The sequence below is a fragment of the Schistocerca americana genome, chromosome X (assembly GCF_021461395.2).
Source record: "Schistocerca americana isolate TAMUIC-IGC-003095 chromosome X, iqSchAmer2.1, whole genome shotgun sequence".
Lineage (NCBI taxonomy): Eukaryota > Metazoa > Arthropoda > Insecta > Orthoptera > Acrididae > Schistocerca > Schistocerca americana.
Window position 1 is genome coordinate 185,413,026 of NC_060130.1, and position 27,589 is coordinate 185,440,614.

The 27,589-nt window shown below is 42.2% G+C and overlaps 1 protein-coding gene across 6 annotated transcripts in view; it reads left to right on the forward strand.

The window, feature by feature from the left end:
• Window positions 1–27,589, forward strand: part of LOC124554953 (ligand of Numb protein X 2-like) — a 535,718-nt gene that overhangs the window by 254,403 nt on the left and 253,726 nt on the right. For all 6 annotated transcript variants that reach the window (XM_047128655.1, XM_047128654.1, XM_047128657.1 and 3 more), the window contains one exon: window positions 13,841–13,956. In XM_047128655.1, coding sequence (XP_046984611.1) covers window positions 13,841–13,956 — 116 coding nt within the window. The remainder of the gene's footprint in view (window positions 1–13,840; window positions 13,957–27,589) is intronic.

Below are 27,589 nucleotides of genomic sequence, written 5' to 3' on the forward strand. Positions count from 1 at the left end.
GATATAAAATGCCACTAAAATATTCATAAAATAAATGTAAGATATCTAGGGCTGATCTCTGGATCTTCCGATCTGTACCATCGAAGTAAGTTTGCTGTGAAATCCTGGAATGTTATTTTAGATGAACAGCTGTTTTGTCCAAACCAGCAAACTATCGAAACCATCAAGATTGAGAAAGATTGTATGTAGTGCACTTAATGTGGACACCACTTTTCTTAATTTGGTGAAAACATCTGCAGCAGTTCCCATCACTATTAAATAAATTACGTATTAACTTACTGGGATATACACTACTGGTCATTAAAAATGCTACACGAAGAAGAAATGCAGATGATAAACGGGTATTCATTGGACAAATAAATTATAGTAGAAGTGACATGATATTACATTTTCACGCAATTTGGGTGCATAGATCCTGAGAAATAACGGCCGTAACAACGGCCTTGATACGCCTGGGCATTGAGTCAAACAGAGTTTGGATAGCGTGTACAGGTACAGCTGCCCATGCGGCTTCAACACGATACCACAGTTCATCAAGAGTAGTGACTGGCGTATTGTGACGACCCAGTTGCTCGGCCACCATTGACCAGACGTTTTCAGTTGGTGAGAGATCTGGAGAATGTGCTGGCCAGGGCAGCAGTCGAACATTTTCTGTATCCAGAAAGGCCCGAACAGGACCTGCAACATGCGGTCGTGCATTATCCTGCTGAAATGTAGGATTTCGCAGGGATCGAATGAAGGGTAGAGCCACGGGTCGTAACACATCTGAAATGTAACGTCCACTGTTCAAAGTGCCGTCAATGCGAGCAAGAGGTGACCGAGACGTGTAACCAATGGCACCCCATACCATCACGCCGGGTGATACGCCAGTATGGCGAGGACGAATACACGCTTCCAATGTGTGTTCACCGCGATGTCGATAAACATGGATGCGACCATCATGATGCTGTAATCAGAACTTGGATTCATCCGAAAACATGATAGTCCATGCTGCTGCAAACGTTGTCGAACTGTTCGTGTAGATGGTTGTTGTCTTACAAACGTCCCTATCTGTTGACTCAGGGATCGAGACGTGGCTGCACGGTCCGTTACAGCCGTGCGGATAAGATGCCTGTCATCTCAAGTGCTAGTGATACGAGGCCGTTGGGATCCAGCACGGAGTTCCGTATTTCCCTCCTGAACCCACCGATTCTATATTCTGCTAACAGCCATTGGATCTCGACCAACGCGAGCAGCAATGTCGCGAAACGATAAACCGCAATCACGATAGGCTACAATCCGACCTTTATCAAAGTCGTAAACGTGATGGTACACATTTCTTCTCCTTACACGAGGCATCACAACAACGTTTCACCAGGCAACTCCGGTCAACTGCTGTTTGTGTATGAGAAATCGGTTGGAAACTTTCGTAATGTCAGCACGTTGTAGGTGTCGCCACCGACGCCAGCCTTGTGTGAATGCTCTGAAACGCTAATAGTTTGCACGTCACAGCATCTTCTTCCTGTCAGTTAAATTTCGCGTCTGTAGCACGTCATCTTCGTGGTGTAGCAATTTTAATGGCCAGTAGTGTATTTGAGGAGATGGACGGTCGAGGATTCTTCGCCAGTTAGAGCCCATTGTGTCTGTGTAGGTTGAGGATCATCGCTGTAAAAGAGCACACTGGCGAGCATTTATCAGGGAGACGTCACAAGTCTTCTGCCGACTTCATTATATACGAAAGAAAAAGGTCTGTGACTAGTAATATATTACAAACATAAATAAATGCAACGTAAAGTGTATAAATACACGATAGTCTCTGTTTTTTTTTTAACTATAAGACCTACGATAAATCACTAGTTGGTGGCTTCAGACAGTTTCTTTGGTATTCCCTTTAAAGTCATATAGATCAGACGATTCTCTGAATGTCATATCTGCGAATGGAGACCACAGTTCGTATGCAAGATGCAGAGATGGTTTAACGTCTATACGAGAGACGTAGTGCACAGGACGCTCCTGCAGCTCATCCTCTAATGTTACCCGTGAGTCGAGGATCTGTGTCGAGTATACATGACTGGAAATTATAAGCTGTTCTTAAATTTAAAATTATTCCTATAAGATCTTACACTTATACTATTTATTCATTGAAATCAGCACTTTACAAAGAACATTTTATTTTTCAACGAATTATAAAAAATATGAAGCATACTGCAGTGAATGAGCTAAAGCAAACAAAGAGATCAGCTAAGGTAGATGGTAAGATACTGGCGGAAGTAAAGCTGTGAGGACGGGTCGTGAGTCGTGCTTGCGTAGCCAGTCGGTTGAGCATTGCGAGAGGCAAAGGTCCTGACTTCGAGTATTGGTCCGGCACACAGTTTTAATCTGCCAGAAGGTCAACATATATTTCATCAATATATTTCACATTTTAGTAGTAGAATTAACCCGAGTGCACACACAGACAGACACACACACACACACACACACACACACACACACACACACACACACACACACAAACACACGCGCGCGCACGCGCGTTCGCGCGCGCGCGCGTGGTAAATCACATACTGAAGTCAATTCGCGATATAAATTCGGTAATGACTGTATGAGTGACTTAAACTCTAATGCTCGCTGGCACTGCTATATGAAAGGTTATCGCGGATAAATAGCTTAACCTGTATACCATTGTTCTTCTCAGTTATCTGTAATTCTCGATGACAGCCAGCTGTAAATTTTGCAGATTGTTTTCTTTGCTAGCTTATCAATGTTTTCATTACCAATTATTCCACTATGGCTTTTAGCTCAAACGAATTCTATTACATTATTGTCCTTTCTTTATTTGATAAGCGTATCTTTCCTTATTTATAATGTAGTTCTTGCTTTGGTGCTGCCGTGAAAACATCAGGTCTAAAACTTTTTGCATCGAAGAAGCTGGAGATCGACTGCGGTCAACGGACCCTATAAAACATTCGACTTTGAGCTTTACTCACTGATCACCTATAAAAATTGAGATACCCCAAGTTAAAAGTAGCAAGCTAAACCTTCCTATGCTCCCCACGACGATGGTGAATAACTTGAACCGTACTCCTGTTGGGACAGATACGTTTTTGAATTATCTCGCGATGGAAACGTTGTGCGGCACGTCAGTTACCGTATGCTAATCCATGTTACCTGCCAACAACGCATTTGTGTATACTTTAAACAACTGATGCTACATGTAATTCAGTTGGTGACTTGAGTCGCATGTCAACTCGAGTACTGATGTGAGTCTCATGTCAACACTGCCTTCGAGAAAACTGAATAGAAAAGACTGTGGGCGAACCTGAGAATTACAACTGGACCAGGTGTAAGGGAGAGAGCAATTGGACGTTCCGTGTTAGAAGAGTTCATGTGGTATGTCGCTACGTTATATTCATGTATGTTGCTCACGTTTAATGTACGATGATTAGGTGTAGAAACTACCAATAGGGATGGAAATTCTTGTGACCCAAGTCCGATACTATGGTTCACTCAGTCGTGATAAGGAGATAATTAAAGATTTGTCTAGCAGTAAAATTTATATGAAGAGTAATTTTGTGGAAACCATGAATGATTCATCGCTTCTTTTATTTGCATACTCAGTGTTACGCAAGATTCACAAAATACACAACATTTAAGTCTACATTTTTGGGCAGTGACGAGAACTGGTTAACTTGTGCACTCGATACCTACAAAATATCTAGTAGTTTTGTCCACTGTTACGAGGCGGGGTCAGAAACTAAAGTTGCAAGACCGATATCCCTTGAGTTTCGACTGCTATAGAGAAATTATTAGTGTGCGGTAATTCTGATTAACGCCGTTGGCAATTGTGCAGAGTTTCATCCACCCGCCACGTACAGCGCAAGTTGTGTTGAGATAGGTGAACACAAACGGCGACTCGTTTGGAAGACTGGTGTCGCGAAGAAATCTGCTATTCGATTTATGTGAACGAAACGTGTAACCGCGGCGGAAATTCACCGGCAGCTGGTATAGGTTTACCGAGAGAATGTAATGTCTCGTCCGCATTTCGCAGAATGGTGTCGAAAGTTAGCAGCCGGTAGACAAACGTCACCGACAAGGATCGCAATGGCAGACACAGCAAGTCCTCAACATATTTGAACACATGTGGTGTTGAGGAGGTGATACAGGAGACCTTAAGGGAGCACCTATGAGGCCGACTATTCGCTTCAGGCGAGGTGGTGAAACACTTAGCTACTACGTGGCTAAACAAGCAAGGACACGATTTATACAAGGAAGGTACACTCAGACTCGTCTCACGAAGCGACAAGTGCCTAAATCGATATGGAAACTGTGTAGAAAAATAACGTAATGTACACTACTGGCCATTAAAATTGCTACACGAAGATGACGTGCTACAGACGCTAAATTTAACCGACAGGATGATGATGCTGTGATATGCAAATGATTAGCTTTTCAGAGCATTCTCACAAGGTTGGCACCGGTGCCGACACCTACAACGTGCTGACATGAGGAAAGTTTCCAACCGATTTCTCATACAAAAAACAGCAGTTGACTGGCGTTGCCTGGTGAAACGTTGTTGTGATGCCTCGTGTAAGGAGGAGAAATGCGTACCATCACGTTTCCGACTTTGATAAAGGTCGGATTGCAACCTATTGCGATTGCGGGTTATCTTATCTCGACATTGCTGCTCGCGTTGGTCGAGATTCTATGGCTGTTAGCATAATATGGAATCGTTGGGTTCGGGAGGGTAATACGGAACGCCGTGCTGGATCCCAACGGCCTCGTATCACTAGCAGTCGAGATGACAGGCATCTTATCCGCATGGCTGTAACGGATCGTGCAGCCACGTCTCGATCCCCGAGTCAACAGATGGGGACGTTTGCAAGACGACAACCATCTGCACGAACAGTTCGACGACGTTTGCAGCAGCGTGGACTATCAGCTCGGAGACCATGGCTGCGGTTACCCTTGACGCTGCATCACAGACAGGAGCGCCTGCGATGGTGTACTCAACGACGAACCTGGGTGCACGAATGGCGAAACGTCATTTTTTCGGATGAATCCAGGTTCTGTTTACAGCACCATGATGGTCCCATCCGTGTTTGGCGACATCGCAGTGAACGCACATGCGAAGCCTGTATTCGTCATCGCCAGACTGGCGTATCACCCGGCATGATGGTATGGGGTGCCATTGGTCACACGTCTCGGTCACCTCTTGTTCGCATTGACGGCGGAACTTTGAACAGTGGACGTTACATTTCGGATGTGTTACGCCCCATTGTTCTATCCTTCATTCGATCCCTGTGAAACCCTACATTTCAGCAGCATAATGCACGACCACATGTTGCAGGTCCTGTACGGGCCTTTCTGGATACAGAAAATGTTCGACTGCTGCCCTGGCCAGCACATTCTCCAGATGTCTCACCACTTGAAAACGTCTGGTCATTGGTGGCCGAGCAACTGGCTCGTCACGATGTGCCAGTCACTACTCTTGATGATCTGTGGTATCGTGTTGAAGCTGCATGGGCAGCTGTACCAGCACACCCCGTCCAAGCTCTGTTTGACTCAATGCCCAGGCGTATCAAGGCCGTTATTACGGCCAGAGGTGGTTGCTCTGGGTACTGATTTCTCAGGATCTATGCACCCAAATTGCATGAAAATGTAGTCACATGTCAGTTCTAGTGTAATATATTTGTCCAATGAATACCCGTTTATCATCTGCATTTCTTCTTGGTTTAGCAATTTTAATGGTCAGTAGTGTATATACTGCCTGCTGGCTGCATTGGATGCGTGAAATCAAATACAGACGTTTCACTGCAGCTTTGTAACTTTAGTTTCCGATCACCCATCGTACTAAGCACAAACTTTGTCCGTAGTAAAGTGAAGACATCAGAAACGTAAAAGACATTGGCAACTCCGTTTCCCGCATCTCTGTGTCATGCCGCTAACAACCGAAGCCGTGTCTTCCAAAGCCACGTCCACACCGGCCGCAAAACCAAAGAAAGAGGTTCGGCAGAGCGCTGCGTTCGGTGTGTACGTTAAACCGCGCCGCTCTGCCCAATAACGAACAAGCTCCGCTCTGTGCCAGTTCATCAAAGAAAATGTTTCGTTCGTGAGCGCTTTGTTACAACATTCCTCGTTTTGTACTTTTATTGACGGGCGGGCGCGCAGACACACACACACACACACACACACACACACACACACACACACACACCGCAACATTGCTGCGCACGTACGGATAGTCTGCTCCATGCGGCGCAATTCCGCCTGGTCGACGCTGTAGTGCCGCTGCCCTGTGCCGCGCATTTGTCCCGTGTGGACGCGGCTTAAGACTAACCGTTACACAGACACCCCGCCAAGAATGGATGGAAAACTGGCGCATACGCCCAGGTCCATCCAAGTCGCAACTAGTTATCTTTAGGCGACTGATGACCTCAGAAGTTAAGTCGCATAGTGCTCAGACAGAGCCATTTGAACTAGTTATCTTTGCGCACACAAATTTAATACCATATACGCAGAAAACCCCCCAGAAAATGCTGCAGTGAATTTATGGGGGAAGAGAATAAGAGCTCAAAACACAGTAAGATACCTTCGGATCATTCTAGATCGACTGATAAACTGGAACGATAATACCAAGCAAAAGATCGTGGCAGCAAACAAATAAAATACGTAAGAGCGGCTTAATACCGCATAGAAGAGTGGGAGGTGGGGGCAGCGGCACCATTAACGATACTCATTTGTAAAATGTTCGTGATGATATGAGGCGTGTTTTTTAAGTAAGTACCGTTCTGAAATTAAAAAAATGGTTCAAATGGCTCTGAGCACTAGGCGACTTAACTTCTGAGGTCATCAGTCGCAAAAACTTAGAACTAATTAAACCTAACTAACCTAAGGACATCACACACATCCATGCCCGAGGCAGGATTCGAACCTACGACCGTAGCGGTCGCTCGCCTCCAGACTGTAGCGCCTAGAACCGCACGGCCACTCCGGCCGGCTCAGGCGGTGAACTACGGGATGTGTTCCTCAGTGTGTTTTTTCTTGTCAACTGCACGCTTCCGTACGTAGCTACGTGCATAGTCGGGTTCTTTGTTGAAGATTTTTTCAACAGCTTCCCTGATCACAGCGTCCCAATAGTTCGAAGTGTGAGCTAGTATTCTCGTTTGTTCAAACAAGATCTTGTGCTTATTTAACAGGCTGAGCTCTGCAACCACTGATTTATGCAAATGCCTCTATTTAAGGTGACGTTGGTGCTCGACGCAACGATCGGCAACCGTCCGTATAGACTGGCCCACGTAACTCTTGCCCCACTCGCAAGGAATGTTATAAATTCCCGTCACTCTGAGGCCAAGAGTATCTTTAATGGGTCGCAACATTTCTTTAAATTTTCTGGGTGGCTGGAAGACCGGTCGGATTCCTTGCCTGTTTACCACTCTACTTGTTTCATAGCAGAACGGAAGCCGTGCTATATGATGGTTCTCTTGGCTTGTTTGAAAGAGTCACGTCATGGTTTTCTCAACAATATTGATCTCATGTCACGGACAGAAAACCCGTTTCCTCTGAACATTATCTTCAGATGCTTAATCTCGTAACCGAGGTGGTCGATGTCCGAAATAGTTCTGGCTCTGAGTACTAAGGTGTTCAGCATAGCTCTCTTCTGAGCTGGATGGTGAAAGCTACAGCCGTTGAGATACTGATCTGTATGCGTCAGTTTTCTGTACACAGAATGACTGAGTCGTCCATCTGATTTCCCATCAAGCAACACACCCAATAAAAGGTAACTTCCCGTCCTTGTCCACCGCCACTGCAAATCTTATGTTGGAATGTATACCATTGAACTGATCAAGAAACTACTGTAGCGCCTCACTGCTATGCGACCAGATTAAAAATACAGGGTGGTCGGCAATTCCCGTTGCAGACTTCTAGGACTTGTAGAGGGGAGTGAATACATCGTATTTTGAATAGGAACCCATGTCCGGAAACGTCATCCAACGAGACTACAGAGCGTCAAAGTTACAGGCGTGGGAGCGTCAAAGTTATAGGCTCGGTCGTACCTCAACAGCTATGAACACTTGCTCAGTACAGGAGATGTGTTTCACATTAACTCCTCAGGCATGCACTTTAGAGCCCACGTTTATTGGACGTTTTTTTTTTGTCGTTTTTGTCCACTCTACCACCACTGAAAGTTACCAGCCCTACACTCTTCACAACACAAGAACCGGTACTTGTATTCAACTGTCAGAGGTATCAGAACGGTTTTCGTTTATAACTTTCTACACGTTCGTTTCCGGTATAGGGATCCTTCCTTCAGATTAATACATTTATCATTCTCCATCATCCTAGAAAGTCTCTAACACCATCACGGAATCACCCCGTGTATACGTACATTTACAGACACCCGCGCCTATAACTTTAACGCTCTGTAGTCTCGTTGGATGTCGTTTCCGGACATGGATTCCTATTCAAAATACGATGTACTCACACCCCTCTACAAGTCCTAGAAGTCTGTAACGGGAATTTCCGACCACCCTGCATATCGTCAGCAGATCTGAAGAAGAAAGATGGCTGGAAGAGAGCAGTGTTCAACGCTTGTTCTTCAAAATCTGTGAAAAAGGTCGCTAATGGCTGATAACAGTGGCGAATCCATGGGAATTCCATCAGTCATTTTATGTAATTTCCACTGTAAGAGAAGTATTTGGTCATCAGAGGCGAAATAATTTCAATGTTTCTGGCGAGCCATAAAAATTTAGCTATTTTTTATGTATAATTTTGATATATTTTCACTGGGTGACGCAGAACCTAAAAATTATATCTGCCATGCTCCGCCTTATTCCTCGCTCACTTAATCGAATTTTTATATAAAAAAGCTAAATTTGTAAATTTTTAATATTATTTTTTAAAAAGAAATCAATTGAAGAAACTAGGGAAATGAATTCCTTTATTATGAAGACAATTTTTAAATATTTTTATTTACAAATGATTTTGTAATGAATCATGATTTTGTAAGAAACTATTAAGATCTGACTCATTTGAGAAAACATATATGTGCCAGCGCAGTGGTGAGTAAGAATATTAATATTAATTAAACTAAAAATTCCAAATCATGATACTCATTATTAATATTTTTCATTTTCTTTGTATCTCAATTTAATCTGTATTTCTTCAAAAAATTGAAAACCCAATTATTATTTAATTTGAAATATATATATATATATGGCACAATAATCTTAAACTCGTTATTAAGCACCATACAAATTTTTTCTCCGTATGTAGTATTAAAATAACCGCATCCAGTAATGTTGTACAAAACATTTACTTCTAGCTAATATACAAAACATTTATTTCTAGCTCTCTAATTCTTTTAAATAAATTAGGATTGTTTGCATTATTGAGCTTCTTCAGTAGAGGCTCCATATATTAAAAGAAATTTATTAGTAAAATTAAGCAAAACTCCAGGCCAATCGGAGAAACCCGAAGGATTTTTCCTTGCCATTTGTTCGTTTGTTGCTTCTTATTTTCACCCTCCGGGTTTTTTCTGCTGCTGCCGATGTGTCACTTTTTTCTCTGACACTGCTACTGTTCCATCTTCTTCTGCTTGTAGATTGTTGAGCTGCCAGATTAGCTGTCAGATGTTCTCGAAGAATGTAGGACAGCAAATGATTTAGTAATTGCCAGCCAAACCATTAGCTAAAGCACCAGCTTTGCCTCTACAAGGTAGCAAAAACCGTTTACAAACCGTATTCTAGTAGATATTTGAGTGATAAACTTTCAAATGGATTGGATTGTTTGGGGGAGGAGACCATACAACGAGGTCATCGGTCTCATCGAAATAGGGAAGGACGGGGAAGGAAGACGGCATTTGCCTGGAGCGATTTAGAGAAATCACGGAAAACCTAAATCAGGATGGCCGGACGCGGGATTTCAAATGGAGATATGTTTAGTGATAAACTTTCAAATGGAGATATGTTCATCGATTTATTTCGGATGGAAATACCTTGTTTTCTTTACATTATGCTTTTCTTTTTTTTAGAAGAAATTAATTGTAAATATGAATGTGAGGACTCAAATTGAGATTAAATAATAATTTTTACGTGAGAAACGAAGTATATTCCGTGGTATAGTAGCTAGCGTCGCTGCTTCTGTGTCCCGGGGTCCCGGGTTCGATTCCCGGCCGGGTTGGGGATTTTCTGTGCCCGGGGACGGGGTGTTTATGCTGTCATCATCATCATCATCATCATCATCATCATCATTTGCGACAGTGGCAGGATTGCACTGTGTAAAGAATTGGGACGTTGCACGGGCGCTGACGACCGCGCATTTGAGCGCCCCACGAACCAAACATAATCATCATCGAATTATATTCCCATACTGTTCTGAATGGACACTGCCCCAGCGCCATCTGTGAATGAAGTTTTCAAGTGCTATGCGAGAAGTACAGATATACTGAGCAATCGAGACGGAAATAAGTAGGTGGAGCGAAGCGGAAACTGTCGTTTGATTGCTATGTTGATCGCGCCCACTTCGTGAATCAGTCAGTCGAGTCAGTTCTCTGTCGCAGGTGGGATCTCTATACTGCAGCCGCCGCCTGCCAGCATACAAATAGATCGATTTTTGTTTATTTCTCAGCCAGATAGTAACCTATGTTAAAAATTCAAAAAGCTAGCATAATCTACATGAAAAAGGCTATCTTATCTATCTTGCTTAAAAATATTCAGTTAATATCTTGTGCTGCACATCATATGTAAGATTCTTTTTACCATACATAATTACATAAGCAAGGGTAGTTGCAGGAATTTTATCATTAAAAGTTGCACAAAGTTTCAGCGTTGTTTTTTGAGTGGCAACTACATTCTTTCTACGAGTCATATTTATGACATAAATTGGATAATTCGTTATGAAATTACATGAACTTATATAAAACATCTCCATTTCTCCTTTAAAATCCAGAAGAGAGTCGTAAGCCTTCAAATAATTATTTGGTGGATCTAAGTTCCACATTTCTCGCAGAATAACTTTATTTCTTCCATTCTCAAGATAAAGTGTGCGTATCTTAACATGATCAGATACTGACAAATCAGACATCTGATTACTTTTTCGTATTTTTGTCTGAAATTTAATAAATATGAACTCGTAAGGTACATCAGATTCAGTGGAGTTATATAAATTTGTAATATCTAACTCAAAATTCTTTTTACCACTCAATGCAGCAACTTCAGTAATTTGTAATTCATAAAAGGATATCGGAATTTTTACTTTTTCGTTGCTTTTGCACATAATTTGGCCCATATTTAAAATAGGTACACGAATTTCCAAAGATACTACAAAAATTCTATCTTCATTTGAGAGAGTATCTATTATTTTAATTCAAGAATTCTTGTAACCGTACCATCTAAGCATAGCATCTCCAGCGTTAGAAGACAGTGTAAAATTACAGAAAGATCTCCGTCAAACATGATATCCTTCTAATCATTGAAAAATGAACCAAGCATTCCAAGTGGATAAAACGTTTGAGTTTTCATGCACTTTATGTTTCTGTTGTTAAGTATATGACCTTCCATGCTTGTTTTATCAGAAAGAGATGAACTGAAGTGGAACAACATTGATGATGAAATAAAAGAATGTTCAGTTCTAGATAAAACATTATTTCCTCTCTGTATGGCTATAAAATCAAACAGCTTTGCCACATAATTACGGATTAATTTTTCATTGGATTTGCTGTCATATTTTGGGTAATATGATCAACCAACTTTGTCTTGAGGCTCATGTACAATTGAGCATGATTAGGATGAAGTCATCCATCTCCTATGTGGATGTTAATTTCACTATCCTTGTTAGGAACATTCAGGTTATATTTACTTTTCTTGTTCACAGGGAATCAGTAAACTGGATTTAATAAGGATCAAATTTTATTAGGCCATTTCTAAAACAACTGTTACTCAAGCACAATTGAAGTCAGTAAAATTATTATTTTCATCAGTTATAGTTACTTCTGAATCCTGAATTTTATTGTGAACTGGAATATATACAGGATTATGTGGTTCATCAATTAGTGGTCCACCAAATTCAGCATTAGGCTTGAATGAAGTAATAATAATTACTTAGTGAAAATGATCTGTATGCTTTACAAACATTCCATCAGCTAGATTAAAATGTATGTTGATTAACTCTAATGGAATGATTTTAGGAACATCGGTAGTAACAGTCCTTCCCATAGCAAGAATAGTTTGGCCACTAAATCCAAGCACACTTCGAATACTATTATTTATATCCATATAAAATATAATATCAATTTCAATAATAACTCAAAACTTCATCTTCTTTGATGTATATGTATATTAGGCTCTTTTGTATGGAGAAATTTTTCTAAGCTGTTCGAAGCATATTTATCAACAGTAATTGTCTCTCCATCACAATATAATTTGTTATTTTTGGACACAATATATGGAGTTAAAAATGTATAAGAACTAACTAGTGCAACTTTGCTACAGTTGCCTCATAAAGGTACAGACAATCATTTTTTGAGAACAGATGATATACCTCTCAGTTGAAATAGGCAACTCATTTGCAGCAAGCTATTGCCTAATTCTGTTCTATGTGCAATAATAGAGCCAAGCTGATGTCGAAAACAGTAGAAATTTTACCATTAGATGACAGTCAAGATAATTTGCTTGTAGTATTCGATAATTTCATTCTCAAAAATCAGGATGTGGATAGAGAATATTTTATATTTTACTAGAGGCGTACATAAAGGAATAGATTGTTTTTGTTTAGTTCAGACATAGTCAGAAATATCAAAACAATTCGTGAGAGATAATCTAAATTTTAAAAATACATTTAGACAAGATGTACGAATTGTACTTAGAAATTAACAGCGTAGTCTATTGGTTCTTTGGTGCAGTACGTCTTGATGATTAAACACCCGAACTACGAAGCTGAGGAGCGTTTTTAGATAAAACTTTATATTACGATTTCCTTTTTCTGTATTCCGATTTTGATAACATAATGTCTATACATTACCCCAGGCTACGCACAAGTTACCTGTGAAAACCCCACGAAAATTCATCAAGTAGTTTTGGAAATTAGTGCGTTCAAACAGACAGACACGACGGTTTTTCACAGTTTTATTATTAGTGTAGCCGAAAAAGGTCTTAGAAAATTTTCTGCTCAGTAAGTACAGGTAGCGTTTTCCGCAGCGCTGAGGGATTTGAAGCAAAGTTGCCATTACAATCAATAAAGCCGAGTCGTGAGACACGAATTTCATTTTACACCTGTCAACGTTGGCGTTCCACCAGTGGACGTAATTTCCGCATTGGAGGGGTTCAATTTCAAAGAGAAAACATCAAAACAGCGCCAGAGTAGTCTCTTTAAGGAAAACACCAGGGTGAAAATTCCCGTATTGCCTCCGTGCTAATAGAAAAGCAGTAAACAATTTTCAGAATGACGTTTTAACTGTATTTTCTGGATTGTGGATGTGGTACTTTTCATGCTTTATTTCCACAGTCTTACGTGTCTGACCGGGCGGGGTAGCGCAATGGTTAGCACACTGGACTCTCATTCGGGAGCACGACGTTTCAAACCCGTGTCCGGCCATCATGATTTAGATTTTCCGTGATTTTCCAAAATCGCTTAAGGCAAATGCCAGAATGGTCCCTTCTAAAGGGCACGGCCGCTTTCCTTCTCCATCCTTCCCTAATCCGAGCTCGTGCTCCGTCTCTAATGAGCTCGTTGTTGACGGGCCGTTAAACACTAACCTCCTCCTTTATTAGTGCCGTCAGTAACCAAAATTATTTGCCACTAGTCATGAAAAATTACCATACTACTAATGTTGAAATAGCTTTCAGTGTATGCTTCATTTTCTCAGGTGCCCGGCGACTGTGAATCCGGAGAAAGCCCAGACTCAGCACCAAGTTAACAAAAGTTCCTCTTGCTCATCCCGGCCACGCACAAAATCCGTCCAACACGATGTCCATCAAAAAGGTACCGTAAACAATAATCACTTTCAGAGTGTCCTTTAATGTTTGTAATTAATAAGCTGTTGGATAGTACGAACCACACTTGAGAAATGGTTTGTCTTCATCGGCGCATGGTAACACGACGTTTTTGGCCCAAAGACACTCAATTTTTTCCTACTCACCATGAAATTTTAACTGATTATTGATCGAAATACAACAGAAATTAGCATCCATCCATCCATCCATCGTCATCGGTCGAGATCCAAGAAAAACTTAATGTCTGTAGCCCAGTAATTCTAGAGGATGGATGCTCAGGAGTTGAATATACGGATGATTTGCAATACTTTTGCCGGCGACATATTGTTGTCTACAGCATTTGACTCTGAACAAGGTAGTCTGGCTACACCTTCGACTTAGTGTCACGTGGAAAGCCTCGGAGATGGAGTGTCGCGTGCGGAGGGCAGCAACGAACTGGTCGTGATGAAATGAAGTGCTTTGTAGCGCTCTGTTGTCATGCCGACGACATCGCAACCACGTGACACCCACAGTTTCATTCGCCGTGGTGCTGAAGCGATCTCTCTACAGCACTGCGTTTATCTCTAATTTAACTGTCGGTCGTGTGTGTTTGTGTGTGTGTGTGTGTGTGTGTGTGTGTGTGTGTGTGTGTGTGTGTGTATGTGTATATGTGTACTGACGAAGGCGGCGGCCGAAAACTGTATGTGAGTGTCTTTTACTCAATGGTGCCTGTCTGCAACTTGACGTGTCTTCTTTACGGTTAGTAGCAAACTGTCTTTTCCTATATTGTTAACTGCCGATGAGTTACGAAAGATGCAGTGCTCACTAAATGCCTATAAACTGCCGATGAGTTACGAAAGATGCAGTGCTCACTAAATGCCTTTTTTTTTTTCTGGGAACAGATGTTGGCGTAAGTGGTAATAAACAAATTGTTTCCTTCAACATACGTAGTACATGATGGCCGTGGCGGTCCAAATAGAGGAATTCGGGCGCTCATGAACACGTACGCTGCCCTCATCTTCCTGCGCACCTTCAGTGATCGAAATTGGAGTAAGGGCGAAAATAGTACAATGAAAGCGAACCCGGCAATGCTTCGCAATTGCTAAATGTGCATGGGAACTAGATATACATCCTAAGTCAGTCAAGAACTTTAAGAGATATTTGCTAACAACATTTCGTCTTTGTATATTATTATATACCTCATATATTTAAAAATTTAGCTTGTGTCCGTCCGAACGTTTATTAGAATATTATGCAAAAATTTGGAGTAAATTGGTCAGAAATTCTTAGTGGTCTTTGCTAAAACGTTTCCCTTTATTGTAGTTGTATGTTTATACACCATTATACCATATATGTTAGAAATATGTAGCCTATGTCGTTAACAGATTGGCAGTAGTAGTATGCTATGAATAAACAATGAGCAGAAATTGGAAGAAAAAGTAAGTACCTGGCAGAGGATAATTGAAGAAGCAGGAGCAGAAATAAGAAATTAAACAATACGAAAAGCACTTCAGGTCAGTTCTCTAAAAGAAACTTTGGAAAGAAACAGGCTGAAATGTTTTGGCCACATTGAAAGAATTGGAAAAAAAGACAACGAAGAACAACTCTGAGATGGACAGAATCTGGAAGAAGACTAATTGGAAGGTAACAAACAGGATGGAGAAGCCAGGTGAAGGATGACGTGAATTGGAGAGGATTACAGTGGGAGGAAGTGCTCAACGATAGGCCTACACTGTTGGAGGAAAGAGAACATTGAAATAGGCTTTGTGAACGAAGTGCACGAGCAGAAACGTTCCAGAAGATATATTTGCTCGTATGACAAAGTACTTTTATTATAACTCTTTCTCCATTTGTTGGAGTAATAAAGTTATATTTTTTCAGCTGCCATATGACGACACCACTGTCTTCAAGCATCTGTTCTTCTAACTTGTTTTTACATTTTAGGTGGCTAGAGATTGCAGCAAAGTCTATTTTCCATAGACAAGGACTGTTCGGTGCCTGTAATTACCACAGGATGCAGGATAGCCAGGGCAGAGATCATAGAACGCAAAGCAAACATCTCGTATCTTTAATTGTATACAACAAAGTTCCTTTTTTAAATTACTGATGCAATCCATTAGGCAGTGCTGTTCCGTCCAGACTCTACGATAAAAATCGTAACGAAATTTCATGTAGGAGCATTGTGCTAGTTTTTGTGGAAATATTATTATAACAATAATGGTTCAAATGGCTCTGAGCACTATGGGACTTAACATCTACGGTCATCAGTCCCCTAGAACTAAGAACTGCTTAAACCTAACTAACCTAAGGACATCACACACATCCATGCCCGCGGCAGGATTCGAACCTGCGACCGTAGCAGTCGCGCGGTTCCGGACTGAGCGCCTAGAGCCGCTAGACCACCGCGGCCGGCCATTATTATAACATATTCGAAAGTTGCAAACAGATTATCAGTGAAATTGGTGAGTCAGTACCCTCTGTCAGGACAGAGATTATTGACTGCCTTCGATATGTGATTGGAGCTAAATGTTGTTCTTGCCATGAGGTTAATGTAGCGGACAATATCTGGCTTGTGATTGGGTCGAAACGTCACCGGGCGAGCGCTTCGTTAGTCATTCACTGGCCTCCATTTTCCACCAAACGTCCTTTCATAGCTAGTGCAGATACAGCTATCGTCTCATCAGAGGTTTTAGAGCTCAGTTTTGCTGATGGATGCCCTGTCGACAGAAGCTGGATCAGCCGTGGACATCAGCTTTGCGAAGTGCACACGTGGAGCGAGGCACGCCGTTCTATTTGAAGCGGTCTGCATTCATCACTGGTGCAGTTTCTCACATCGAGTGGAGATCGTCGCATTCAAGCATCCGCGAATTTAAATAGATCCATCTCGGAAAAAGTTTCCGTCTAATTTCGTAGACTAACTTCGAGGAAGTTTATCACTTCTGTGTGTAATTTTCGATCTAGTATTATGTTTACTGTTAAATTTAACTGAGAAAGAAAATGTTCTTTCACTTTACTTTTATCACGTGGATGTTAAGCAAGGTTACAAGGCAGTCGTATCTGTCTTTCGTGTTTGCGCGTTGCCGTTTCTAGGTAAATGGAAGTCGTTAATATCGTTATTTTTCTGTGAAACTTCATCATTTCGTTAGTTTGTATAAAATTGTTGTAAAACAAAAATCTTGGAACTATTCCATTTTGGTCCTTGTTTGCATAGAACAACAGTAATACCAGAAATTGAGTCCGCCTTGATGCAAAACACCTTGTTTTTCGTTTATTTCTTTTATTATCCCAAACTAGTTTAGACGACAAATATCATATCATCAGTGGGTTTTTTAATCTTATTTATTGTATGTTACAGCATGTTTTAAGCAATTATTGGTGCTGTTTGCGACATATTTTCTGTCTCTCTTTTTTCTGTTGCCGTCTTTTTACTTAGCGAACATCATGTCATGTTCGTTTCTGGATCACAAACAAAGTACAAAAGTTTTGTTTTTCTGTGTATAAAAGCAGCCACACATCATCCCACGAACATGACATGATGTTCACTAACAAAAAAGACGGCAACAGAAAAAAGAGCACAGAAAATATGTTGCAAACAGTGCCAACAATTGCTTAAAACATGCTGCAACATACAGTAAATAAGATTAAAAAACCCCACTGATGATGGTGATATTTGTCACCTAAACTAGTTTGGGATAATAAAGAAATAAACGAATAACAAGGTGTTTTGCATCAAGGCGGACTCGATTTCTGATATTACTGATGTAAAATTTGATCGTTAATGAGAAACGAATATGGCCGGCCGGTGTGGCCGAGCGGTTCTAGGCGCTTCAGTCTGGAACCGCTTGACCGCTACGGTCGCAGGTTCGAATCCTGCCTCGGGCATGGATGTGTGTGATGTCCTTAGGTTAGTTAGGTTTAAGTAGTTCTAAGTTCTAGGGGATTGATGACCACAGATGTTAAGTCCCATAGTGCACAGAGCCATTTTGAGAAACGAATGAATTGTCGAAAGTTGTTGAGCGATGGAGTATGGCGCAGGGTGAAAGTAGCAAGCAGTCTAGCGGAGTATCAGTTGAGTTCCATGACAGATGAACAGGTCGGCCGGATAAAGGCACAATTTAAATCCACTGCACTAGAACTCTTTCAGATTTAGGCTTCCACGGTTCCCTCAAAATATACACAGGCCAATTCCTTCGCCTTCCTTGCCCAATCCGTCTCTAATGACATCGCCCCTAGTTTCCTCTCTTTCTGTTAGACACCATTACAAGAAGAATTTCATAGTAAACATTCTGAGGGAGCAATACTTTATTTGCTACTAGTGTGAATTAACACGAATATCATTAGTATAAATAAAATATTTTATATCGCCAGATGTTAATATTGACTGAAACTAGTAGCAAATAATGCATTGCTCGTTCTGCAACTTCAGATGATTGACTATGACAGTGGGCTACTTCCCATATATTGCGGAATTAGAAGATACACAGCAGCGCGAGGGGAGAGAGAGAGAGAGAGAGAGAGAGAGAGAGAGAGAGAGTAGAGACGAGACGTTATCAGGAAGGCCATTAGGAATTTTTGGAAGTTAGCAATTGGTCCAGTGAAGAGGAACTACTTAAATAATAGACGTTGTTAGGAAACGTTGGGTAGGTGTGAGAGTTGTGTAAGGATGGTGACAGGATCTGTTGTATGTCTCGTCAATAACTGAGCTTATGTTTTGAGCAGTAACTTGAACTAAAAGTCGTAATATTGTGGGCAGATAAAGGTTCACTCCATGTCAAATTCCTTTTAAAAGTTCTATATACTTCCTAGGATGAAGTGAATTACGAAATGTACGTACATCAAAAAGGTTTCATTAATGGCATAGATTAGTTTATTAGATGGGTAGTTCAGATCAGGAAACTCAGTGAGCTTGTCTCATTAAAACATGAGCAGAATTATACGTACTGCAGAAGTAGTGCTGACAGATATTTAGTCAGTATTCGCATCTCAGAACGCTATTTACACAGTGAAGAAAAGCTAAGACTATCTTCAGAGGGATTGTTTTATCCAGTTTTTACGGTAAGAATGCCCGGGGAAGGTGGTTATTTATTCCAACGTTTCATTCACAAATGTTGGCATGTTCAAATACTGGACAGAAAAATTATATGAAGGCTATGGGGGAGAGTTTGAGTTTTCGAGAAAAAAGATCTTATTATCACATTTGTCTTCAGAGTTTTCCTTTGAGCAGTGGCACGTCGCTATTCCTTGCAGGCTAAAAGAGGATGGGGAGGAACGCAGGTCCAACTTATCCTGGCCTAATATGCAATAACATCGACCTTAAGGAGAATAAACTACAGACTGCTAGGTTAATAGAGTGTGAAGAGGAATTTTAAGACATCAGTTGGGTATACGAGGATTACAAGAAATGTGCTGAAAAAGAGAAGACGAAATAGAATTGTAATCTGGACGTGTTTTGTGACAGAGAAATAAAGCAGGGACATAACTGAGTCCCAAGTTTTTCTCAACTGACGAGCGAGATGGAACATATTTATCTTATGAGGTTGCTTTTTTCCTCGCAAAATATCACCATGATCTCACCAAAATTTATCTTCCGTTCTTCTATCGAGGCTCTACTGACTCCAGTTGTTAGAGTGACTACAAATTGATGATTTTTCGACGCGTGTTCTAAATGTAGTTACGTCCTTTCCCTGAATCTCTTTTTCATTTCAAGGAGTCAGTTGTTCGTAACATTCATTGATCTGCCACGTCGGAGAATTCTCTTCCTGAATGTCTCAGATTTTCGCTGTATGCTGATGTAACGCCTGAGATTTCCTTTTGATCCCAAATCCACCTACGCAGACTGGTCCAAATTATTCTTAGTATACTTCTTTCCCACTTTTCTATGTCACCACGAATCTGCGATCTTTTTATTATAAACAACACAATTTGCTGATAAGGCACGTTTAATAGCAATATTTACGTCAGCAGGACTTGTTTCGCATGGACAGGTGCACATGTTCTAATTATACACTGTTTTACATACGCCATAGGTACGCTGTTTCAGCTGTATGTGCCAGTGAGGTGAGGTGGCGACGTTCTGCCGAGAACTTTACAATGTGCTACGACTCAAAAAGTATTTCAGTTTTCACATGGTATATACTGACTGAATACCTATTAGTTACGTACGGAGTGAGATGAGTGGACGGCCCAGCTGACTGCCCTGCAGGGTACCCGGGTTCGATTCCCGGTACCACCATGGATTTTTTTTCCGGTGCGATGACTGGACCGGGGCGCTCCTCCTCGTGAGGAGCTACTCGACCGATTAAGGGGAGTACATATGTCCTACACCTACGGTGTTAAGTTTGCAATGTTGATTACCCATTATCTCAGAACCTTTGAGAGATAGAGATCTGAAATTTTTAGGAAGTATAGCTTCACTCCTTCTTTGATTACTGAACCAGGATCAGAATATTCAGACAAATAGTTAGTTAGCCGGCCGCGGTGGTCTCGCGGTTCTAGGCGCGCAGTCCGGAACCGTGCGACTGCTACGGTCGCAAGTTCGAATCCTGCCTCGGGCATGGATGTGTGTGTTGTCCTTAGGTTAGTTAGGTTTAAGTAGTTCTAAGTTCTAGGGGACTGATGACCACAGCAGTTGAGTCCCATAGAGCTCAGAGCCATTTGAACCATTTAGAAATAGTTAGTTATGATTTTTCAAAAATTATGTTCAACTTTTTTGAAAAACGTTCTCTCTAAGTAAAAACTGTTACAAGTAGAGATGTTTTGGTGGTTCAGCATGTGAAGTATAGTAAGAGGTAACGTAGTGTAAAATAAGACAAGTATCTGTAATAGATCCTGAGATAATGGGTCAAATACTTTTAAAAATGTCATTTCTGGGAAATCAAGTTTAAACACTTTATTTTATATTAACTCACATATGGAGCCAGGCCCACAATCAGCATTATCTGAATCGTGTACTTCATCATCCTGCAAACCTAGAAGCTTCCTTATTTCTCTGCATCTTGCTTCTTTAGTCATTTCCTCTGCTGCACGCTGCGCTTTAATGATCCGGAGTCGATCCATTCGCTGGAAGGTTTGCAGTGTGTTGGCTTCTGGAGTGATAGCAAGTTGCTCCAGTACCCTAATTCTTCCATTATTGCAGTCATTAAACGTTGTCACAGCATCAAAAACACCCAAGCATAGAGTTTTCATGCCTACAAAGACGTTTTTTGGTATGTGGGTCCAAATGACATTATTGAAAAACTCATTCGGGTTTTGTGTTAGAGCTCGTGGTCGTGCGGCAGCGCTCTCGCTTCCCACGCCCGGGTTCCCGGGTTCGATTCACGGCGGGGTCAGGGATTTTCTCTGCCTCGTGATGACTGGGTGTTGTGTGACGTCCTTAGGTTAGTTAGGATTAAGTAGGTCTAGGTTCTAGGGGACTGATGACCATAGATGTTAAGTCCCATAGTGCTCAGAGCCATTTTTTTTGTGTTAGACCATGGAGACATTTGGAAAGAAGATCAGGATTACCTAACTCTGCACATATTGGCTTAATTACCTCCATCACTGCAGATATTATGCTGTTTTTGTGCCTAAAATGTTCCTCTGGACCCGCTGCCTGAGCTTTGCGGTACTTGCATCATGAATCAGCACAAGGTGGGCAAAGACAATGTATAGGTATATCATCAATGGATGATTTGTGGAAGAGTGTTGCCCACACTGATCTTTTTATTCGTTGTAGGTCATGTGTGTTGTTCCTTATTGCCATTCGATAATGTTGCTGGAGTTCATCAATGTTTTTGTAAGTTTTCCTTTACCGTTTAGAGTCTTTTCATCCGATAACTTCTCTTTTCCTTTTGTCTGCTTCAACTTCCGAAGGCGTGTTCCCATCCGTTTTTGAATGTGGCCCACACATTCAATCTTCAAAGTATGCTTTTCACCATAAGGTTGGCCCCTAAAACACTAATCATCATCATCATCATCATCATCAGCATCATCATCACCACCACCACCACCATAAGGTTGGCTTTCCAGGACTGATTTGAAGGCCTTCGAATCAACATCCCCCATGTACTTAGTGTAGCACACACACCTCTTTCGTGCTGTGAGCGTCTGAACATAGAAACAACTGCATCAGCCTACATGTCCCCACTAGTTCCCTCATAATTCTTGCCACAATTTATGACTTTCATTTGTTCCATTGTCAACTGATTTACACTGATGGCAGTATTTATTTAGGACATGGATGTCTAAAATTTTACCTGTGTCTGCAGTAGTGACAGTTGCAACTGCGTTTTTAGATGTGGGGCCTCTCTTTTGCCATGTACCATCAACTGCCACAGATAAGTCTGTCGTGTTATTTAATTCTACTGCTTCTTTAGCAGAGACTTTCATAGAAGCAACAGCAAAAGATTTGACATTCACCAATTACTTCTGTGTACTTACCTGATCTGGTTGGTGGGTTTGACAAGTTCAGCGTCGCACATAATACTTCAACTGCAGTCATCCTTTACCTATTCACCTCATTCCAGAATCTAGCATTGCTCTCAAACAAGTCATTCTTGCGCTTTTGAGAAGTCCAAAATGACGTAGAGGGCCTGCAAACTTTGCACTGAACAACACGTTTGTTAGCTAGTCCAGTCCTTGTACATGTGTCCTCAAAGATACTAATTTGCCACCACAAACCTTGCATGATGCACCATCTTGTAAAAGTTGTCCTAACACACTCAAATCTAATAAAACATAACCTATACTATTTACATGATCTCCTTTGTCAATAAATAAATCCTCATGGTTTCAAAGTTTCCTCCTCGAAACACTAATAGGCGTGTCCTTTTCGTGTGTCTGTGAAATATCTATTTTAGGATCAGTCGTATGCTGATTTCAATGGAAACATCGCTTCATACAATAACTCTTTCTTTTCGTCATGTTGAAAAGAGGTATAACAACGTGTAATAGTACACCAAACCACTGTGTTTACAGTTCAACACCTGTAAAACACTACACCCACTTAGTAAATCCACAAGATGCATGTGCAATACTGCCGTTTCTGTTTACACAGTGGATCCAACCTCTTAACATAAATTCAAGGAATAAATAGCTGAAAACCACAGCCTTGTAGATTTAATAGTTCCAAAGATAGCAAGTCAGTGCAGAAAGACCGGAGTTTTTTACACTTGCACTATTAACTTTGAAATGATAGAAACTACACTTCCAATTGGAGTTAATCGACAAATGATACAGAAATTGAGAACCATGCTGCAATGTCATTGGCTGATAGCATCACGAGATCGACACAATGTGACGTTTTGTTGACGTGATAAGTCGTCGGGAGCAGTGGTTTAGAACTCGAGAAATTGAATAAATGCATTGAAATTACGGAGAAACCTGGTAAAATTGCGAAAATTGAAGGAAACACCTAAAATTGAGGAAAATACACCTCGGAAGTGTGCTCATATTGTCATCAAAAGCAGTATTGTTGACCGAGTTCATAGTTTTACTCAGTTGGATGTTACGAAATAACGAGGACGGAGGGATGCAAATTATACACTACTGGCCATTAAAATTGCTACACCACGAAGATGACGTGCTACAGACGTGAAATTTAACCGACGGGAAGAAGATGCTGTGATATGCAAATGATTTGCTTTTCAGAGCATTCACACAAGGTTGGCGCCGGTGGCGACACCTACAACGTGCTGACATCAGGAAAGTTTCCAACCGATTTCTCATACACAAACAGCAGTTGACCGGCGTTGCCTTGTGAAACGTTGTTGTGATGCCTCGTGTAAGGAGGAGAAATGCGTACCATCAAGTTTCCGACCTTGATAAAGGTCGGATTGTAGCCTATCGCGATTGCGGTTTATCGTATCGCGACATTGGTGCTCGCGTTGGTCGAGATCCAATGACTGTTAGCAGAACATGGAATCGGTGGATTCAGGAGGGTAATACGGAACGCCGTGCTGGATCCCAAAGGCCTCGTGTCACTAGCAGACGAGATGACAGGCATCTTATCCGCATGGCTGTAACGGATCGTGCAGCCACGTCTCGATCCGTGAGTCAACAGATGGGGACGTTTGCAAGACAACAACCATCTGCACGAACATTTCGACGACGTTTGCAGCAGCATGGACTATCAGCTCGGAGACCATGGCTGCGGTTACCCTTGACGCTACATCACAGACAGGAGCGCCTGCGATGGTGTACTCAACGACGAACGTGGGTGCACGAATGGCAAAACGTCATTTTTTCGAATGAATCCAGGTTCTGTTTACAGCATCGTGATGGTCGCATCCGTGTTTGGCAACATCGCGGTGAACGCACATTGGAAGCGTGTATTCGTCATCGCCATACTGGCGTATCACCCGGCGAGATGGTATGGGGCGCCATTGGTTACACCTCTCGGTCACCTCTTGTTCGCATTGAAGGCACTTTGAACAGTGGACGTTGCATTTCAGATGTGTTACGACCTGTGGCTCTACCATTCATTCGATCCCTGCGAAACCCTACATTTCAGCAGGATAATGCACGACCGCATGTCGCAGGTCCTGTTCGGGCCTTTCTGGATACAGAAAATGTTCGACTGCTGCCCTGGCCATAACATTCTCCAGATCTCTCACCAATTGAAAACGTGTGGTCAGTGGTGGCCGAGCAACTGCCTCGTCACAATACGCCGGTCACTACTCTTGATGAATTGTGGTATCGTGTTGAAGCTACATGGGCAGCTGTACCTTTACACGCCATACAAACTCTGTTTGAGTCAATGCCCAGGCGTATCAAGGCCGTTATTACGGCCAGTATTCTGGGTACTGATTTCTCAGGATCTATGCATCCAAATTGCATGAAAATGTAATCACATGTCAGTTCAAGTATAATATATTTGTCCAATGGATACCCGTTTATCACCTGCATTTCTTCTTGGTGTAGCAATTTTAATGACCAGTAGTGTAGCTTGCCGTCGGATGTAAAAAGTCTGTGATTTTATTTCCGACATGTGAATTGATAGCGTGAAAGCCGCTGTTCTGTGTTGATATTTGTGTGTCAGAAATGTATGTAATACCCACATGCATGACAGTTTATTTACAAGACTTCCACAGATGCTAATTTTGAGCGTGCAGGCTACGAGAGGCTGCTGTGGTGGGTACGGGGACGGGAGTGGCCGGCACCAGCATACTGAATAGCGATCACCCGCAGTGAGCTCACCGGCTGCAGTGCCCACCTGGTCTTGGCATGTCTGCCCCTCTCTCAAGTGCAACTACTCGAGCTATCTGTTTCCACTTCAAGACATAGCCGAGGGCTGTAACATGCTGCTGGCTGTTCCATGATGATTAGTCAAGTATTTCACTACTGTTCCATGGGCTGGCATTTCCTAGAAACACGTTTGATTCCTGCAGACCTGAAACAGTACTTCATTGTCAACCCAACATGGAACAAAGCAGAACGCCTGCAGTGAATGGAGCTCTTTGTGTACCATTAGCGACAGAATGGAATAGGAAACTTCCTGGCAGATTAAAACTGTGTGCCCGACCGAGACTCGAACTCGGGACCTTTGCCTTTCGCGGGCAAGTGCAGTATCCTTCCTTTCAGAAGTGCTAGTTCTGCAAGTTTCGCAGAAGAGCTTCTGTAAAGTTTGGAAGGTAGGAGACGAGATACTGGCAGAAGTAAAGCTGTGAGTACCGGCCGTGAGTCGTGCTTCGGTAGCTCAGTTGGTAGAGCACTTGCCCGCGAAAGGCAAAGGTCCCGAGTTCGAGTCTCGGTTGGGCACACAGTTTTAATCTGCCAGGAAGTTTCACATCAGCGCACACTCCGCTGCAGAGTGAGAATCTCATTCTGGAAACATCCCCCAGGCTGTGGCTAAGCCATGTCTCCGCAGTATCCTTTCTTTCAGGAGTGCTAGTTCTGCAAGTTTCGCAGAAGAGCTTCTGTAAAGTTTGGAAGGTAGGAGACGAGATACTGGCGGAAGTAAAGCTGTGAGTACCGGCCGTGAGTCGTGCTTCGGTAGCTCAGATGGTAGAGCACTTGCCCGCGAAAGGCAAAGGTCCCGAGTTCGAGTCTCGGTCGGGCACACAGTTTTAATCTGCCAAGAAGTTTCATATCAGCGCACACTCCGCTGCAGAGTGAGAATCTCATTCTGGAAGAATGGAATAGGTCTGGAAAACCGGTATCACTATGTATGGGGGAGGAGAGGGAGGGAAGACGGGAGAGAGGATGGGAAGTAAGACTGTACCTAATCTGCGTAGTCTCTACCGACTTGGCAAGGCAGAAACATACGCAGCTGTTGCCATTCTCTCGTGGTGAGATCTTTTGGGGTCGGCTTTTGCGATAGTTGTGTTATTACAATGATTTTCCTCAAATCCCAGTGTGTGTGTGTGTGTGTGTGTGTGTGTGTGTGTGTGTGTGTGTGTGCGTGCGTGCGTGCGCGCGCGCTGCATAGTGATCTGTTGTTTACGAGTTGAGGGTTTTTTTGGGGGGGGGGGGGTGTAGCTAGAGCAGTGAAGCATTTTTTGTCAGTTGTGGTGTAGTGTGTATTGGCCTTCCTACACTTGAATGACTTCAGTGATTGTTTGCTGCCCTATCCATTCTTACCGTGTGTGTGTGTGTGTGTGTGTGTGTGTGTGTGTGTGTGTGTGTGTGTGTGTACAAAATGGTTCAAATGGCTCTGAGCGCTATGGGACTCAACTGCTGAGGTCATAAGTCCCCTAGAACTTAGAACTACTTAAACCTAACTAACCTAAGGACAACACACACATCCATGCCCGAGGCAGGATGCGAACCTGCGACCGTAGCGGTCTCGCGGTTCCAGACTGTAGCGCCAGAACCGCACGGCCACCAGCGGCCGGCGTGTGTGTACATGTACGTTCAATTCCTCAGCAGCTGTACATTTGTAGATAGGCAGACATACTATTAGTAGACGAATAAGGGAAACATTATTTCATTATGCACTGGAAAACATTCATGTAGTAATTTTCTACTGACATGGGCAGATAATAATTGGATATCGAACACGGGGCGCAAAACTGTGAAGCCGTGACGCTAACACTGCGCGACCTCTTCGGTTGAACCATTTACTCATTCAAAGACACAGATATTACCTCGAAAAACTTGACCGTCCTTTTCTCAGAAACAATTGAGTATCTACGAATAAGCCGAGACATGTGCTCGCTTATTTTGAACCCTCTTCCGCTGAGTGAAGTTTCTGGGAAATCGGGTTGTGGCACCTCCGTGTTCTCATGAGTTGTAGATTTTCCACACTGCAGTACTTGTTCAGTATCAGGTTCACTATTGAAAGTTTCTCTCGAAATATTCACGAAATCGTGACGAATGCAACAATCATTTTTGGCGAAATACGACGCCAATTTAATATCATCTAGTTGGAACTCAGAGGCAAATAAACAACATAAGTATATAAATTGACATTTATCGACTATTACTGGCATCTGAACCTCTATCAAACGCCTGGAACATAACAACTGCGATGACTGAATTGTAGTACACAGCTTATCGTGGTAAGTTTAGGAAGTTACGAAGGTATATTACTGGGTTCGCCAAGAGACTGTTGAAGCGCCTCCATACTACTCCTGTTCCGATTTTGCGGAAAGTGAAGCTGTAAGACGAAAAATGTGTATTTCATGTTGCATGCAATGGCTAAGATACGGGGTGTTTAGAAGAAT